The 20197-nt window shown below is 42.5% G+C and overlaps 1 protein-coding gene across 1 annotated transcript in view; it reads right to left on the bottom strand.

Moving 5' to 3' along the window:
* Positions 1–2425: 2425 nt before the first annotated feature.
* LOC147446389 (26S proteasome non-ATPase regulatory subunit 13 homolog B-like) overlaps positions 2426–20197 on the bottom strand; it is a 79457-nt gene continuing 61685 nt past the window's right edge. Inside the window, exons 4-6 of the mRNA XM_086525630.1 lie at positions 12675–12871; positions 12313–12412; positions 2426–2855 (exon numbers count right to left, since the gene is read on the bottom strand). Coding sequence (XP_086381756.1) covers positions 2670–2855; positions 12313–12412; positions 12675–12871 — 483 coding nt within the window. The 3' untranslated portion in view covers positions 2426–2669. The remainder of the gene's footprint in view (positions 2856–12312; positions 12413–12674; positions 12872–20197) is intronic.

The following is a 20197-nucleotide window of genomic DNA, read 5'->3' as shown; positions in this document are numbered from 1 at the left end:
ATGCTCGTCACATCATGGAGAAGCTACCTACCAAAGGGACAAACAAGTTATGCTTAAGATGAAGACATACATCTATATAAAGATATACCGCTACACTAGTTGTAGAAAGTGAAGAGAGTGAAGATGGAGAGAACATCTTGTATAGAGTGTTGTAACTAAAAACACACTCCTTGTACTTATATCTATAGCATTAGCATCGAGTTGGGGGATCAGCCCTTCAGTCTCTCTCTTAGTATCATTATTGTGTATCTGGGTGGCTCATGGTACCTACTTATATATGTTTGGTACTATGAACTCTTTGTTATTGGTAGTGTTAAGATTTTGTTACAGTACCAATTTTGGTATCTGAGAGTACCAACATTGTATCCAAGGTAGTTTGCTTATGAATAAAGTTATTCCTTTCATTAAACCATTGTCTCTTTTATACATTTGAGTACATATTGGTTCTCTTTGTCTCATACATCTTGGCACACTTCTACATTTCTCTCACAATGCGCACCACTATAGAGTCCACAGTGAAGACGATGGGCCACCTTCCACTATGCATGCATCCAATCCAATTGCCAACATGCATTCCCCCTCATTCTAATATCGAGGCCATCCACGTGTAGGGCGTGAATGAAACTACATGTTTCATCCTTCTCCTTGTTCTCTAGGGCATGTTTCAACATGCCAAGACAAGACAACATGCCAAAAAGACAATGGAGAAAACAAGACATGAGGAAAGGACAAAGAAAGAGATCAATAGAAAAAGGCAAAGAAAGATGCATCTATACGCCAGAATTGTTCTTATATGGTGCAAAGGGCATTTCACATTTGGTCTCTTTATTTCACTCCTTGCCTCTCCTTGTTCCGAATTTACTATCAATGCATGTAGAAAGGGGAATCCTAAAAGTGAATCTATATAAATTTGTATGTTCAATTTCTACAACATGGGTGAACTTACCTTTAATTATTGAATAGATAAATATAAACTAATAAATCAACTACCAAACACCATACCATTTCCTTAGTTTAAATTGTCAAAAAATTTAGCAAGGAGCACCAACTCTAGAAACAATTAGGGGTTGAGAATTTTTGCAAAAGCTGAACTTTACAATGGATCTCATCAACTAAAAGATTCCAAGGAACAAGGTAGTTTGTACCATTAGCGCAGATCTTTGACACTATATCAAGGATGCAGATCTGACTTGGCAAAACATGATCCCATTAAGAGTGCTAGCTTGTCTCGTCACTATAGAGCTAACATGACATGGAATATAAAATTGCCTTGGAGCATGTATATGTCTTGTTGGTAGATAATCCATTTTTGGTAGATAATCCATGTCAAATAAGTCTTGCTACCCGAGGGACACACCTCAAAATGTGTATAACGTGAGTTCACCCGGACGGGTATTTTTACTTTCGAGTAGTTAAAAAACTACAATCAAAAGAGGGATTTAAAAATGGAAAAGTGACAAAAAGTTGCATGTTTATGAAGAAAGGGGTCATTTATTTATGGTGGAACATGTGTATAGAGTGATTTTACAAAAACCTCGTGAATGCACAAGATATAGACAATTTTTGAAAAGTAGTAGTATGTTATAACAAATATGTAGTTGGACACTCACATTCCTTGTGATCATTTCACATCTCACGTTCACAAGGTACTACTTTTTGTATTACTCATAAAGATTAAACATGTTTATAACACTTTCTGCCCTCCCTCTTGAGCACTACAAGTTTGTCTCCACCTACAATCTTGACCTGGTACTTTCACAAGCTATTCCCAACATCCTTTGACAATAATCTATGGACTTGCTTTATTGAATGAGAGCAAAGATGTACATATATACAAGGGACCTTTAGCAGGGTCTATAATCTTGTCTGTGATATCCTTCAGACGCTACCTAATCATACATTTTTCCATGCGTGAAGGAGAGATGCACACTCGACCCCACCTCACCCCTTCCAATTTTCAACTTTGAAGGAAAACTTCTCAAAGACCAATCTCTCAGACATATAAATGGTATCGATTATATACAACCTAAAAATACTACCTTGTCGAGTCTCCTCCATGATTAAGCTACTATAACCCTAACAAACATAGCAAAGAGGTTCTGGCATGCCCAAAATAAAAACAAGTCGCATGCATGTGCACAAGTACTGTCCTGAGAAAAAGAGAGTATTCTCCAAAGAGAAAAGAATCTGCTTTCGGGAAAGTGATGGATACAAGAAATGCAAAACCCGCAATCTATTCTCCTTTCTGAAGTTTTAAAGAATGTCCTAACCACATCGATTTATCTGTTTGACGTAATTTGATAGACTGCATGTTTTCATAGCATCTTCTATGTTGTGCCAAATACAGATGGATTACCTAAAATCGGTCGAATCCTTATTCATGAAAGGAACTCTCACACGCTGTAAAATGAACTGGCCACATACAGAATCTAAAAGCTCACAATGTTTTTACTTTAACACGAAGAACTTACAAAAGAGTAGGCTTCATCTTCGTTTCACCATGCAAGACAGCACAACAAAATTGTTTCATTTGCAAGACCATATGGCTCTTTAAAAGATTCAGATGCTTCCAGAATGAGCTGTCCATGGCATGGTTTTACTTCATTCTTCGTGCCATAGCCGCCGTGCCTCTAAAAGTCCTGCTAAAATGGAAGGGATGCTAGAAAAACTCAAGCCGCCACTAACTCTGGAGTTTCGGCTTCCACAGCTAGCAGTGTCGTGTGAACCTTCTGCAGCCAACTGTCCAGCCTGTCTTTCAAAGCTTTGATTTGTGGAATGCCAAGAACTCGCGGCTGCACCCAAGATACGTGGACTGTTTCATCAACCTCATCAATGATTCCCTCAATAAGATGCACCTGAAGACACAAAGAAAGCAGAAAAGTTACCATTCACTCGTCCCATCCTCAATCCGGTAAAGAACTAATAGAAATCATATGTGAAGAATTTTGCTGAATTCACATGATAAGAATCAAAAAAACTTGAGGCACACTTCTTGAAGATTTATAGATTAATTTTGACCACACAAAGAGGTAAATCATAAGTGGGGGTGGGGGTGGGGGTGTGTGTGCACGTGTGCATGCAAACATGCATACATGCTGTCGGGATTCTACACCTCCCGCCACATACATGCCATAATCCAAGACCTCCCTGACAATCTGGACAACCTGCACTTACAAATAAGGTACCCGATGACGAAGATCCTCCTCAAGCCACTACAACCATCACACCTCTCAGGGGAGCTGTAGACAATATCTAAAGGAACTCCATCAGAACTGAGAGTGAAAACAAGTGTTGATCTTCCTCTATCTAGAACACTGGCCAAATAGAAAATCACCCCTTTCATAGAGTGAATTGGAACATGCATCCGACATGAATATTGACACAAAGTAAAGGGCAGAATCAAGAGACCATGCTGCCGAGCTCCAGTGAAGAACACGTAAGCCAACCATTAGATTGCAAATCCTGTCCAGTACTTGGAAACACAAGATCTGGAAGAGAGTAGTGTACCAGACTGCCTCCCAATGCTCGCTCCACATCCCCTCTGGAGAGTCTAGCTGGACAAAGCACAATTGTCACAACTCTCCAACAGTCTCTGCCTATGCTACTGGGGCAAAATAAGATTGAAAACTGCAAGAAAATATCCCCATTGATCCTTGAACCAAGAATCTCCACCCCCTATCGGAATGGAACTGCCATTGGAAGCTCCAAACCTAGAGCAGAGAGTCCCCTTTGTACGTGGGAAGTCCCCCTTATCCATAGGCTGATCTCTACACTCTATGAATAAAGAACAGGCCTGTACTGTAATCTCAAGCGATCAATCTAGGAGACTAGACATAGGAACCTCCACCCATGTCTAGTCTAAGACCGTGCAACCGCCTAAGTGACTCACGAATACTTCCACCAAGATACCAAATGCATTGTGTGCGCATCCGCACCATCGAGTAGGTGCAAAAAGTGGGCAAGGAAGAATCGGGACTAAGAGACTTCACCCATGGTGCTTCAGTCAATGGAGCACTGGAATAGCATCAAAGAAGCTACATACTTTTCAGTGAGTATCTCTAGCAGCACTCATCATGGAGACCTGTAGTACCGGTGAAAGAAACTCCTTAGGCTCATGATTGATCTCTACACTCTATGAATAAAAGAATAGGCGTGTCCTGTAATCTCAAGCGATCAATCTGGGAGACTTACCTTAGAAACGGTAATTTTCACTCCACAAATCCAAAAGACTGTGCAACCCCCTAAGTGACTCAAGAACACTTCCACCAAGATAACAAATGCATTGTGTGCACATCCACACCATTGAGTAGGCGCAAGAAGTGGGCAAGGAACAATCGGGACTAAGTAGCACTAACTATTCCAAGAGTTACCAATGATCAACAGGTTGAATCTCATGCGGTGTGGACTGCATGAGAGGGGAGTTACTCTGCTCCTTTGTCAAAGATTACCTAAACGGAATAAAGTCACTATTTTCCTCTTTGATTTCAAGGATATTGAGAGACTGCCAGTATTTTGTTGTATAACTTTATGAAAAGAAGTACTGTGAATTGGGAATTCCTAAATTGAATCTATTATATGTGCTCATTTATGTGTGTAGTATTTGAGTGCATGTTGGAAAGACGAAATGACTTTAGCATTTTGGTCTTGTTCACCTAAGGGGTGATGTGGATGCGATAGTGACAAGATTTAGTTAATCAAGTCATCCGCAAGAGATTGATGCGGTCTGGATCCGATTCCTAAATACGTTACAGAGATCATGATTCTCATCTGAGATCTCGAAGGGGATAGTGATGTGAATGTTCAGTGACTGTTGTCTTCATGCAAGTACTGGATATGTGTCGTCTAGTGCATCAATACTTAGAATCAGTGTCTGTTGAACTAGTTTTTATCCTATGTCTGTTTTTGCACGTGTAATCGAGGGCAATTACAATTCTTTCAAGAGGGGGGTATGTCACAAAGTGACGACCCGAAGGAAGGACTCCGGACAAAGAGGGGTCAAGTCCCTAGGAAAGATGCAGAAGAAGTTTTAACAACTTTCAAGTATTGGCGAGTGGCCTATTTTTAAAAGTTCAATTCCTACCAACTTATGGGACCTTGTTTGATGGGCCCTAAGGGACACAAGGAGAAAAAAATTAAAGCAAGCCCCAAAAATTGGATAAAGAGATTGATGACATGGCAACTATACGGACGCCCGCGATTCACGCTGCTAACGTGGCAAGCTGTACAGATTTCCACGCTTTGCACTGACACCTTCTAACGCTAGCTTTTGGGCCAAGATGCTCTTAGACTTGAAGCTTTTCATGTACACTGCTTTTGGAAGGCCCAAGGCCTATAAATTCATTGCTAGGGCCTCAGTCTCTTGCAGACGAGCTTGGGAGTACTACTAAGAAGAGGAACCTTGGACATTGTAATTTGTGAAGCATTATTAATATAGAAATACCGAAAGGGGTGCCAATCTTTGGGACGAGTCTCCTAGGGCACGGAACTTTGTCGTGCCATGTCGCCTCTCTCTCTCAGTTTTGTTCAGATCTTTCAATTTTCTCACGTGTGTTGTAGTAGATCCTCGTCTTGGAGTGTCCAAGTCTATTACAATCACCATCCTTGTATTTTGGACATTTCCACATCACCCAGGGGAGCCTCTCTATCAAAAGTCGTCGTGGAGGACATCATCTAGAAAGAACTTCATCTGAGACCATCTTATGGCATACATGGAGTTTGATACCAGTACCTCACCTTAAGCAAGAGGGTATGTCACGTGCTCATGGTTCTATGTGCCACGTGGACATGCTTCATCGACTTCCAGAGCCAGTTTTCCCCTTCTTCCTATATAGGAGTGTCTAGATCCTAGGAGGATTAGTACCGGCAATTTTGTGAGCCTATTCGCAAAACCTGCATGTCCAGACGTGTCCATTAGATTAGGTTTTCCAGTTTTGGAACCCTCTTGCATAAATGGTTTGTACACACGTTTTGACAGATGTTATTACACAACGGTCGGCATCTAGCATGATGTGCATGTAGTTCTAGGTCAAAAGGAATCCAAAGAGCCATTCCCCGCGTCAATCCGATTCTCGGATCAATAGATGTGGGACAGTTTCATCCGAAACTTAGACCTCGTCAAAAACTTATAACTTGAATCATTTAATGATTTAATTTGTTGGGTTGGTGGATAGTTTTCCCTACCTAGCCCTTAGTAACCCAAATTTCGCCCTATAAAGGGAGCACTTAGCCTAGCGTTTTATCTCAGATTTTCAGCGCTACTTTGAGGGGCAGATCAGCCCTGGCGTTTTAGTTCAGACCAGCCCAGCGTTTTGAAGCCAAATCAGCCACCATTTTTGCATCACTAGCCCTAGCGCCTGCAGTTCTCAGCAGATCAGCCAGCGTTTTCAGTTTTTTCCACGTTGCCGGAAGAGCGTGGGATCTGCCATTGCAAGCATCTTCGTTGCGGTCTGATACTTCGGCAGCCCATTGAGCCTCTCCTCGGTCATCCCCTCGCCGTCATCAAGTGCTCCATTGTTGTCCATCATCGTCATCGTCGAGATCTGTGCTTGAAAAAAAGGTTACTTTCAAGCCTCAGAAAAAAGCGATTATCATCTACAAGCCAAAAAATGCACTTTTTTGGAATTTTGAAAGCATTCAAGTCTTACGCAGCCTATTGCAAGTACTTTTGGCCAAAAAAAACACATTTGCATGCATCTAACACTGAAGAGATAATTATCTTTTTTTTAGCCAAACTTCAAAATTTTTCACACAAGCTGGATTTTGACTTATCAATGAGTTTCCATGGCTTTTCCAACATCATTAACGACCAAAAATGATGTTTTTGGTCTCTCGAGGTCAAAGGTGCATCAAATCAGCCCTGGAGGTGGCTCGTCTTGAGGAGTTACCGCAGCGACAGTCATCATTCAAGTCAGTAGAGTCTACACTTGAGGTATTGTATGTGTGTACATTCCATTTACGCAATCAAAAGCAAATACCACATCGGAAATAGCGTGGGGAGCCCTTGAGAGGGTTGATTGGCACCCCATCGAGTGTCATTCTCCCTTCTCTCTCTCTCTCTCTCTCTCTCTCTCTCTCTCTCTCTCTCTCTCTATACACATCTCTACCTCTCTCTCTCTCTCATTCCCTCTCTTCAAGGAAAAGTAAAAGAAACCATCAATCAAACTAAAGCAATCACTAACACAAGGAAAGAAGTAAAGATTTGTGAAAGTGTAAAACCTAGATCTTCACTATTTCAATTCAACCAAGCATGGTTAACCCTATGTATGGAAACATAGGTGTCCAATCAGGTTTCCAAGGTGCCTATGGCCATTTTCGAAGGCCTAGCTTAGAACACACTTTGGTATGGTTGGTTTTTCACAATTGTATGCCCAAAATACAGATATGACACGTAAAACAGGTGATGCGAGAGCTAGAATGGTCAATTCTGGAGCACCACTATTAAGGGCACCTATTTATGATAATTTGACGACTCTGAGTCAACCTACCTATTACAAGGAAAGTGGGCATGCGGTGAAAATTGAAACTTTCAAGGGAACAGAGGACCAATTGCAGGGTTGGACCTTCATACAACAGTTTGATGCAGCCTATGCTGGTGGAAACTTTACAAAATCTTTGAAGATATGCAAGGCTATCACTTTGTTGAAAGGAAATGCGCTTCAATGGTGGACCGCAGTGTTGAACCAAGATTAAGCACCTACAACATGGGTCCAGTTCAACCAGGTTTTCACACCTGCGTGGCTTACAAGCACGTTTGAAGTGAATGCGATGATAGCATGGCACAAGTTAAATGCGGCAAACTGTGCGAACCTTGAAGAGTACAATAAGTAGTTCTTGGCCGCAGTGTTGCCAGTAAACTCCTACAGGTTTGTGCCATTGTCGGAACAGATTGAGAAGTTTGTTGTGGATTGCCCAAGGGAATCAGGGACTATTGTACAAAGACTAATGTCATGAATATGGCTTGATTGAGTATAAGACAGTGGCCAATAATTTATCGAGGGAAATTCTGATGAATTTAATGGCAACAAGAGATAGTCCAAGAACAAATAGTTTCCAACCAAGGGCAATGTTGCAACAAAGCCTTTCTATAACTTCCAAAAAGAAAACCTCCACTGATGTAGCTGACAAGTTCAAGAAGCAGTTTAAACCTACTTCTCGGAAAGGACAAGGACATAAAAGACACTTTTCTACCAAATCTTTTGAAAAAAGAAAAGCTCTAAGGGAAGCCAAGAAATGCTATATTTGTGAACACGAGAGACATTTTGAAAATGAATGTCCACAAACGAAGTCACAAGATAAGGATGACAAGTCAGAGCATAAAGGAAAGAAACCAAAGCCCAGTGCTGGACTTGTCCCAGATTTGGCTGGTGAGTAGCCAAACATAGATGCCACAGAATTGTACAAAGCTTGGGGGGTTTTCTTTGATCCACGAGTCCATGAAAATTTCATATCACCAAAATTGGCGGCATTCTTGTAGAGGAGACGGGTATAACGGGTTCAAATCGGCACCAAGACAGATTCAAAACAGATACCATCCATTCCAAACAAATTTTAAACAAGATCACCAAACAAGCCGTCAAACAGCCGAGCTTGAAAAAACGATTGACTTTCCATCCTGAAACCTGCAGCAAAAATTAGGGTTAGGTTCCTTCCATAAGGTCGTAGCCGACCGCAACATGGTCCATCAGCTCTTAAACAGACAGTGTCCCTCTGGCGGCGACGGTAGTCCCAAAACAGCAATCACACCGGACCTCCAAAGTTATCAGCTTGAGAAGAGACACCTGGTGAGAGATGTCCAAAAACTTCAAGTCGTATTCTGTTAGGGCTTCCGTAGCAAGCATTTTACTCTGCTAGAAGTTGCACTCCGAAGAAAGATGTCGAAACCATATAGCTTCGCGCAAAAATTTTCTTCAAAGCTTGCCAAGTCCTTGAGTGTGCGGCTTGGTAGTTATAGACTTCCGCCACTGCATGGCACTGCCTCTGAGAAAAACAGTAGCTCGAAACAAATCTTGGATCCTTCTCTTGCAAGTGATCTTTATGGCTTATGCCATGTAGGACATGAGCGGTGAAGACGGAAGCGCACCTGATGCGCGATGAAGTAAGGGTGAGAGTGGCTAATAAGTCCGGGGTCGGAGCACAAAGATAAAATTTCCAATGAGCTTTGAAAGTGCGATCTTGCTCTGTCTGCTCTTTGGAAGGACCGGTATGCTTTCAGAAAAGCACACGCCTAATGCTCTGATACCACTCACAAGACGGGCACCACTTGCCAATAGAAAAGAACAAACTGAACAGACTTTAGGATTTTCAATAACAACTGAATAGAAAGAGAGAGCACACGCGACACGTAGTGGCGGAATTCGACCCCATAGAGTATTGGCCCCAAACCTTGGCACCCCTTTCGGTATTTCTTTATATTGCATCATCAAAGTACAAGCCGATACTCCATCCTCTGCACCTTCGTTCAGAAGCATACCAAAGAATGAGCCCATGGCCTCATATTTAAAGGCCCTAGGTCCAAAAGCAGTTTACATGAAAAGCCTTAAACTCAAAAGCATCTCATACAAAAGCAACTAGCCCAAAAGCTGGCGCTAAAAATCAGCCAGTATAAATCATTGAAATCCGTAAAGGCTGCCATGTCAGCACAATCAACGTGAAACGCAGAAATCCGTACATTTCTACCACGTCAGCAATCGACGAAAAATTTGGAATTCTGTACGGTTGCCACATCATCAATCAACGTAAAATCCGGAGTTCCGTACAATTGCCACGTCCTCAATCTCTTCGCATGTGTGTGTGGCCTTGCTTTAATTTAATGCCTTTATGTCACTTGGGCCCCATCGGACGGGGTCCCATAAGTTGGTGGGAGCTTCAACTACTGCTTTTTAGGATTTAGGCCCCTCAGCCGGGATCTGCACAATGGCTCTGTTCTTCAGTAGCTTGACACGTCAGCAATTTATGACAGGTGAAGCTGGATGTCCACATCATTTAAAGCCTGGTACTCCCATTTATTCACGTCCTCACTGCCTGGGAGCCATAGTATGATGATGAAGGCAATCTCAGTAGTGATGGAGATTATGAGCCATCGTCCTTTGGCTACTGAGAAAGAGAGGATGATGTTGATGAGAATAGCTCGCATGAGGAATATCATGAGAGCACTAGTGACCAGAAGCTCTTAGACTTGTTGCTTTAGTCTTTAGTCTTTAGCCTCTCCATTTTGGTGTGCCACTTTTTGAGTACTTTAAAACCCCTTGGTCCCCCACTTTTTTGTATCATCTTGATTCTTTACTTATCATTTTGGTTTATGTAATGCTCATTCCCTTGAGTCTTGACTCTTTACATTGTCGTATTGTAAATTGTGATTTGTACAACTGTCAGGTTTCTTTAAGAGTAAAGTTTAAACCCAAGGGCCTAGGCCTGACTTAAGAATTATTTGTTTTTTTATTTTGAACGTACGTGATGTCGTCGTACATCTCAAATTTTATTAGTTCGTTTAGTACCGCACATCTTCGTATGTGTACAAAACGTACGGGACCATATGAGACCACTATGGATGCAACATGGACCGAAAAATCCAAATTGGTTGATTTACCCTAATGACTGCAACTATATCTTGAAGCCTTTCAAATGGAACCCACAGTGACTTGATGTAGCTCTTTGAGGCAATGTGAGGGCATGGTTCATGATGCTCAAAGGAGTAGTAAAGCAATTGTTATCTACTCTTTCCATACATAATTTGAGTGCAGAAGTTTGTACTTGAGAGTACACCAAAAGACTTCTATATTTGATATATGTCTAGTAGCCAGGGTGGTGGGATTGTTTAATCGTCCAATGCTACATTTCTGGAAGCATGTAAATCTTAGATTCCCATCATAGAGTAAATGTGATATCAGGAGATGTCAACATGTATTATTGGCATGCAAGCGAGGTCACTTGCAGTATAGAGAGGGGGGGCGGGGTTGGTATGTCATAGGAGGTGTATTTTTCCTATTGCCTTACTTTAAATATGTATTACATATTTTTACTTATTTTATTATCAATTGTTTCCTCCGAAACCTCTGAAAAGGTGCAAGTGGTGTTGCATGACGAGTATGAAACGGCTATAGCCAAACGGGTTTCTCACATCGGGAATCTAGGTCGGTCAATCGGTGCCAGTTAGCACTGAATTATGATCAGTATGCCAGCATGTGTGCAACTAAATGGAATTTGGGCTGACAACCTTACAAGTTGAGAGGGGTTAGGAAACTTAACCATATGGGGCATAGCGGATACATGTCAGTAGGAGAGCAACTTGCTGGACAACTCACACTCTAGAAGTATAGGCCTAGCTTGGGGCACCCAAAATGAGAGTGGGGGCTATTTTTGCCTTTTTGTGAGTAGATTTTCAAGTTTGAAGCTTTAATGGAAAACTTGCCTTCTCCCCTATAGGCTGTCTCATGTAGCGCGATGACTCCACCCTCGTGCATCTCTCTCCCCCTTACACATATGGGAATGCCCCACTAGTTGGGCTCCTCAAATGACCATGTACAGTCTTCTGGGTTTGATGATGACGAGTTCAATTGTGTCACCTCCATCGCCACAGCTGTTTTTTCATCTTTGGCCATTGCGATCTTCGTTCTCTTTCTCTGTTTTCTCTGCCTTATTCTTCTTTTGTTTGCTTTTCTGGTTTCTCTTGTTTTCCTTTTTGTTTGCTGGTTTTGTTTTGGGTGGTGTGTGGGTTTATGGAGCTTGTTTCCTAACTTCATTTCCATACTTCGAATCTTGCTTTTGGAGGGGTGTGTGTGTATAAAACTCTGGTGTCCTCAGCTAAAGCTGTGTATATAGGGGCTTCCAAAATGCATTCTAACCCTAGCATTCTATCGGTGTACAATATGCTCTCTATGAAAGAGAAATATTCCCATCCTGAGGATATGCTAGGATGAGGGACAGCGCAGTGCGGGCGGAAGGGAAACGTGATCACTTCATAAGACAAATCTCATTATGTTAGATTTACAGCACATGTAGAACTCTCAATAAAGTCAACAAGCCATCAAACTGGGGACTTCAGCTTAAAATTCCCGTATCTATGCTCTTTTGCACCATATATAAAAGATTTCACAGATCATCAATACTGATCCAACTTAGAGATGTCAATCAAATACATCTTCTGGCACCTCTGTTACATTCATGCATATCGATCTTAAAAATCAATCACAAAAACTGGAGAAAGAAACAGACAATGCATTTAATTAAAAACTTTGGTAACATATATAAAGCCTTTTCAATTTTAGCAGCATTAGAAAGGCATCAATTTTCTTCCACGTGACTAATGATACTTACAGATAAACTTTTCATGAGAAGAGATTCAACATCCTTAACTGACAAATTTGTTCGCTCAGCTATAACACTAAGAGGGATGGTTCTGTCCTCTGATCGGCGACTGCCACAAAAGACAGTTGAAATTAGAGCACATCGAAAAATCTTCCCCAAAATTCAAGCAGACAGTGATCTAATGTTGCCAAATTTATTTCAAAAAGCTCTGTTGTCCTCACAGGTGGCAAAGCTTGCAAATTACATTTCAAAAATAAAGAGGAAGAACCCAGGAGTTAGAAACAATCTCAGTTCTTGCTCATTTGTAAAGACATGCTTTGGGCTCAGTAACTTAAGCTCGGAACCAAATTTAATATGAAGTAAGAACGCACCTAAAGATAATCTCCATTAAACAAAGGATATTGATCTTCTCTAGAAGCTTTTTCTCATTTTCCACCAGTGCAGGCTGGGCACTAAGATCAGCTCTAAATCTTCGACTCAGCTCCAGATATTTTGCCAAATCTCCTTGATTGAATGCTTGCAAAATATGATAAAGCCAATCCACACTAGAACCCAGAAGGCTCTTTACCTGCAAAATTTGGTAAAACGATAAATTAGAAAACATCACAATGCATATAGAACACTAATCTCAGCCTATGTTACTATACCTTACATCCAGTAAAGAAATAAAAAACAGCCACTGCTCAAAAGACATTGTAATAGCAAAATTTGCTCATTCAGACAGCTCTATAGCTTCACAAAATGCAGAATACTACTGGTCACAAGAAACAGTCAACATCTGCACTCGTATCTCTCCTCTGTGTTTAAAAGTCCACTCAACTAGAGAAAATTTTACAGATCAACCCAAAGGAAAAATTATCACCTTAAAACCAATAGTCTTTAACTTCCATCAACTTCTGAGTACCTCCTTCACAAGTCCAAAGAACAATCTGTGAAGAGATTGCCATCTAGCGGGCAAGTAACTCTTGTAAAGAGATATGGAGGGCTACTAGGTACCCACGTTTCTTAAGAGTATGATATCAGGAGATGATTTAAAACTAAATTCTATTGTCATGTGTACGCGGACAAGCTACTTCATGACAAGGGTTCAGTTCAGCTTAGGAAGTGTTCTGGCACCTTTGTGAGTCTGTTAGCAGACCATGCATGTCCAGACACTTAAGAGTAGATGCATATCCTCTAGTTGCACACGGCATGATCACCAGCATTACCATCAGAATCCATCACGAGCATTTTAGGTGCACAGAACCTATTTTCCCTAGTTTAGCCATTTTTCACTTATTATTAATAAGTGACTTTGTTGGGAAACTGGGTAGGGCAAATTGGCTAAGGATATATATAAGAAAAGCTAGCCTAGCACTTTCTGCCAGAAGAGGCAACAGGTACCAAGTGTCTGGCAACGCACCTTCTCAGCAAGACCCCCCACGGAACAACATAGCGTTTTCAGCCATCAAGACACAGCTAGCGTTTTCTGCAGCAGAGCAACCTTGGAGTTTTTGCAGCAGGTCACCTAGAGTTTGCAAAACTCCTAGATCAGCTTGGCGTTTTTGCAGACAACAGATCAGGCCTAGCGTTTTTGCAACATGCAGTCCAACCTAGCGTTTTGCAGATTCCCGGCGACAGATTCAGCCCTAGCTTCAGCATTTTCAGTTTTCAGCACTTAAGACACCGCAGATCAAGTCCCAAACCTTGCAAATCTCACCTTCCCGCAGCAGATCCTCGCCGCACGGTCGGATCAGCCAGTGTTTGCAGATTCAGCCCGCTTCGCAGATTTCAGCATTTACGTTTCAGCACGTCGTCGTCGCATCGTTGTCACTGCCGTCATCACTGATATAGAGTCAAAATTCAGCAGATACAAGATTTGCAGATTTCAGCCCTCAGTAAATTGCGTTTAGACCATTGTATGAGATTTGTGCAACCAATAGCATAGACTTCTCTCGCCATCGAGAGACGGGCCCTTGAGGAGGGTTTGACAACCTTTTCTGGTGTCGTATTTCTCTCTCTCTCTCTCTCTCTCTCTCTCTCTCTCTCTCTCTCTCTCTCTCTCTCTCTCTCAACACCTTCATTCACAATGTTTATCCACTTTGTTTGTGATCATTTGCACTCTCTCACTAAAGGAACGGAAGGCTCTCCTTCCATAAGTAAAAGGAACCCTTGAGCACAGTTTAGAGCACTCATCTTGAGCAAAGTCCAACATTCACTTCTGCTGCACCTTACATCTATTGCCCTAAAAATGTGGAGTTAAAGATGTAATCTCAATCGAATTTATTAAGTATAGGTTTGTTAGGGAGTTTCTAGAGAGATTGCCTGCTCTATACATGTTACACCACCATGACTAGGCACACAGTGGCATCGCAGCAGCCACACTTGCTGCTTGCATGAGGAGATGGGAGCTCTATATTTGTCACATGGACATGGCTCTATGTGACACATGGACACGCTCCTACTATACCTTCAGAGTTGACGTTTGTCTAATGAGTAACAATGAGTAAGGGGTTTAATACTAGCAATTTTATGAGCTTGTTAGCAGGACCTGCATATCTGGAAAAGTCCATTAGATCAAGCTTTCTATTTGGGAACCGTCCTGAAGAAATGGTTTGTACACGTTTTTGGATGGGTGTTGTTACATTTTGGTGGGCATCCGGCAACACCAGCATATAGCTCAGGATAAATGCAATGTCATGGTCTAGTTGCCAACACAAATGGATCACTCAGTTGGGAGATACCGGCCTCATAGTGATTGTGCAGCTCTCTATGTAGACTTTATTCTTATAAAATTAGCCCTTCGCCCACTCATTTGGGGCATGGATTAGGAGGAGAAATCCAACATTTTCAGTCTTTGCTACAAACCAGCACCTCTCTCATTTTCTATTGCAAGCATCCTCTGTATCACCCTCTTGCATCAACCCTCTACACAGCCATCGCCCTCCCCATCTCAGGCTCGGATCAAGCCATTGAAGGGGATACCTATGTGGACTTTTTTCTTATAAATTAGCCCTTCGTCCTCACATTTGGGGCATGCATCAGGAGAAAACATCCGGCATTTTCAGCCTCTGCCACAAACCCATACCTCTCTCATTCTCTATTGCAAGCAATCTCTGCACCAGCCTCTTTGAAACGAACACTTAGAGAGGAAATCACGGCTACACGGACCGCCTATAGACACGCATTGAACGAACCACCCGACCATAGCCACCGTCAACGAAACCGCGAAACGCATTTTAGCAGGCCTGAAACGCGAAATGGGTGAAACGGCCGAAACGTTGCACCTGCAGGGTGAAACGCCTGGAGTGAAACGCCTTTTTTTATTAAAAAATCCCTTTCAAGAATTTGGGCATTAAATAGTTATTTATTTATTATGTATATGCTATTTCAAGGTTAACATAGCATGTGTCTCTACTCACTGCACTGTAAACACCTCTTTTGTCTATACATAACACTATATATACACAAAATTGGCATTTTGGTCAAACGTTTCAATGAGGCCTTAGCCTAGGGTGAAACGTTTCGGGTTTGCAACGTTACGCGGTTACGCTCGCCACCATCCGGTAACACCCCCGTGCTGGGGCTAGCGTTCGAGGACGTATGCGTGCACCTGTAAGACCGATACCACTCGGTCTCACCTCCTCGAGGTGACCTCGCGCACTCCTAGCCTCACGGGCTAACCACTAGCACTCTGCCAATGGGGGTCGATAACTACAAATGAGGCCTTGGCCTCCCTTCTATAGAGGTGGCCGGCCAGACGGCCAGGTTCACACTACGTTCATCCGCACACCACACACCCATCTTGACGGTGTCTTAGACCAGATCCCCTCCCCTATAAGCGGGACATAACATACTTCCCCCATTAAGAACCATTGATGTCCTCAATGAAGTAAGGATACTAAGCTTTCAAAGCTCTAATTGATTCCCAAGTAGCAAACCTTTCACATTGACCCTTCCATTTAATGAAGTACTTATCATAAGCTTTTTGGCGTGAGTGACGACTACGATGATCTAGAACAGCCTCTGGTTCTCGAGGAATATACTCAGTTTGCAAATCTTGCCATACATTTTCCTCGATAGGCACAACAATGTTGGCCACGGCTAACTTTTCTTTAAGGCAGCTGACATGAAACACTGGATGAATACTAACATCCGAAGGAAGAGCCATTTTATAGGCAACTTGGCCAATTTTCTTGTGATAAAAAATGACCACAAACCTAGCTGAAAGATTATAATGTTTTCCAGTTCGCATGGTCCTGGAATCCTTGGGTATTTTCAGATAGACCCATTGTCCCACCTCTAGAGTTCTTGGAGATCACTTTTGATTAGCGGTAACTCGATCTAAGCCAATAGCAAAAGGGGATTTAAGCTTGAGTCCATACATCAGCATAAATGGGCTATATCCAATAGCAGAATGCTTGCTACTATTGTAGGAAAACTCTAATTGTGGCAGGTACCTTTCCCAATCAAACTGCCTGTAAGAGACGTAAGCTCTCGACATATCCTCTAACGTCTGATTCATCCTTTCGATTTGTCCATTCGACTCGAGATAATCAAAGGACGACATACTCAACTTCGTCCGAAGGTCAGCGAACACATCTTGCCAAAATCTACCAGTGAACTTGGTATCTCAATCACTAACGATACACCTTATAAAGCTAATCGACAAATAAAACCGCCAACTCATGGCTTTTACTATCGACTTTCATTGGTATAAACTTTGCCATTTTTGTGAGTCTATCGACCACAACCCAAATGGCATCATTGCCACGATTAGTATCTGGTAAACCAACAATAAAATCCATAGGAATACTCTGCTACTTGGTGTCTGGGATTTCTAATGGATGTAGTACGCCAGCTTTCCCAAGGCGCTCTGCCTTATTGACCTGACATTGTGTGCATCTTTCACATAGCTCTCTATGTAAGAACGTATCTTTGGCCAATAGAAATATCGTTTGACCAATGCTAAAGTTCTCTGGATGCCTCGGTGAAACGAACCAAGGGAGTGGATATGTCGGCTACACGGACCGCCTACAAACACACGTCGAACGAACCACCCGACCATAGCCACCATCCGGTAGCTCCCCCGTGTTGGGGCAGCGTCCGAGGACGTAGGCATGCACCTGTAAGACCGAGCGTCCCATACCACCCGGCCTCACCTCCTCGAGGTGACCTTGCGCACTCCTAGCTTCCCGGGCTAACCACTGGCACTCTGCCAATGGGGGTCTATAACTGCAAATGAGGCCTTGGCCTCCCTTTTATGATAATGGCCGGCCACACTGGCCATGTTCACACTACGTCCGCCCGAACACTGGATGCCCATCCCGACAGCGTATGGGCTTGATCCCCTCTCCTAAGAGCGGGACATAACATACTTTCCCCCTTAAGAACCATTGATGTCCTCATCAATGAAGTGGGGATACTGAGCTTTCAGAGCTCTAACTGCTTCCCAAGTAGCAAACCTTTCCGATTGACCCTTCCATTTAATTAAGTACTTGTCATAAGCCTTTTGGCGCGAATGACGGGTACGATGATCTAAAACTGCCTCTGGTTCTCAAGGAGTATACTCACTTTGCATATCTTGCCATACATTTTCCTCGATAGGCACAACAATGTCGGCTTCGCCTAATTTTACTTTAAGGCGGCTGACATGAAACACTGGATATGTACTTACATCCGAAGGAAGAGCCAGTTTATAGGCAACTTGGCCAATTTTCTTTGTGATCAAGAACGGACCACAATATCTAGTTGAAAGCTTATAATGCTTTCCTGTTCGCATAGTCTTGGAATCCTTGGGTATCTTCAGATAGACCCATTGTCCCACATCTAGAGTCCTTGGAGATCTCTTTTGATTAGCATAAGTAGTGACTCGATCACGAGCCGTTCTTATACTATCTTTAGCCAATTCGAGCATTTCTTGCATGTCATATAGAAAATCACGAGCTTGGCGTTCCTTGACTTTCTCTAAGGCAATAGCAATTGGGGATTTAGGCTCAAATCCATACATCAGCATGAATGGGCTAAATCCAGTAGCAAAATGCTTGCTACTATTATAGGCAAACTCTAACTGTGGAAGATACCTTTCCCAATCAAACTGCCTATGTGAGACATAGGCTCTGAACATGTCCTCTAACGTCTGATTCATCCGTTTAGTTTGTCCATCGGACTCAAGATGGTCAGAAGACGACATACTCAACTTCGTTTGAGTATGATGAGCAAATACATCTCGCCAAAATCGTCCAGTGAACTTAGTATCTCTATCACGGACGATATCCATAGCAGACCATACAGCTTATAAAGCTGATCGACAAATAAAACCGCCAACTCATGGCTTTGTACTGTCGACTTCGTTGGTATAAACTTCGCCATCTTTGTGAGTCTATCGATCACAACCCAAATGGCATCATTACCCCGACTAGTATTTGGCAACCCATGTAACAGACTTGGACACTCCAAGTCAAGAATCAACCGCGACAGCACCAAATAACCACTTTAAAACAAGTCACCGATCACAATAGATTTACACTGGCCCGACGGAGTTCTGTGCCTAGAGATATTGGCCCCAAAAACTGGCGCACCTTTCGGTATTTCTTTTTATATTAATCAGATCAAAGTACAAGAGAGTGGCTAGGGTTTCACTCTCAGACTCTGCATCCAGGTGCTCTAAGAAGTGAAGCCCTCACCACTTTTTCTCTCTCTCTTTCTGAGAGTCTCACTGAAATCAAAAGCATCCTCTCTCTTTCTCAATTGCGTAGCCCCGAAAGCTGCTTTTCTTCAATGCAAATTCCGCTGCAAATCACGGCATTCCGTACTACTGCTGCCAGGTGGCACCCGACGGCAGTTCTAGGGTTTTGCTGAAATTAGGGTTTCAGCCAGGAATTAGGGTTTGCTGAAATTTAGGGTTTCTGGCAGTTTTTAGGGTTTGCAGGAATTTTAGGGTTTCAGCCTGAAATTAGGGTTCAACTGCCCGTAGCCACGTCATCACTATGTGACATACCCCCCTCTTGAAAGCATTGTAATCGACCGCGATTACGCCTGCAAAACCGACAAAAGCCATAAACCGTCTTAGCAGACACTGACTGTTAGTACCTACGTACTAGGAACACACATCTAGCACATGTACCAAATCGACAGTCACATCACACGACATCACATGACATTCAACATTCATTCGGATCTTAGACCATGATTTATCGGCAATGTAGCTAGCAATCACATCTAGGTCCAATCGGGACCTCATCGTGTCCGATTGACTAACCCCTATTGCAACCATGTCTATTCGAGATCAAGTAGACCAAAATGCTGCAGTCATTTCGTCTATCAGTTCTTGCACTCAAAGAAGTGAAGAAACAAATCAGTATCATTATCAGGAATTCCATTTCATAAAGTCATCCAGTAGAATACTGTCAGCTCTCAGTATCCCTGAAGCTCAAAGAGACATCAGTGACTTTAGTATCAAAATCAAGGCATCTGTTGACAAAGGAGCGGAGTAACTCCCCCCTTGTGCATCCCACTCCACCAGATCTTCGGCCAAGCTGAATTTCTAGGTTCCGTTTGGAGTAGACTATGCTAAACCAAAACATCGAGGTAAAGTTTCACAATCCGAGGAGTATCTGCTAGGTCCTCCTTCTCCATCCACTTCGCATCAAATGCAAGAAAGTTCTTGAACGTAACCAAGAACCGCCTTCGGACTTTACCTTTATTCTTCGTATCCTTATGTGCCAAAATCTGTTCAGAAACAAGGATCTCCTCATTTTGTTCCACTTCGGGTTGCTCATCAGGCTCCCCATCATCAAGCACATCACCTTTAAAAGGTTTCAAGAGACTCACATGAAATGCATAATGAATCCTCAAGTATCTGGCAGTTTCAATCGAAAGGAGACATCATTATCTTTTCAGTAATCTGGAAAGG

This window comes from Adiantum capillus-veneris, chromosome 12, assembly GCF_014529385.1.
Source record: "Adiantum capillus-veneris isolate H3 chromosome 12, ASM1452938v2, whole genome shotgun sequence".
Lineage (NCBI taxonomy): Eukaryota > Viridiplantae > Streptophyta > Polypodiopsida > Polypodiales > Pteridaceae > Adiantum > Adiantum capillus-veneris.
The sequence above is the reverse complement of the archived record's forward strand: the minus strand, read 5'-3'. Positions and strand labels throughout refer to the sequence as shown.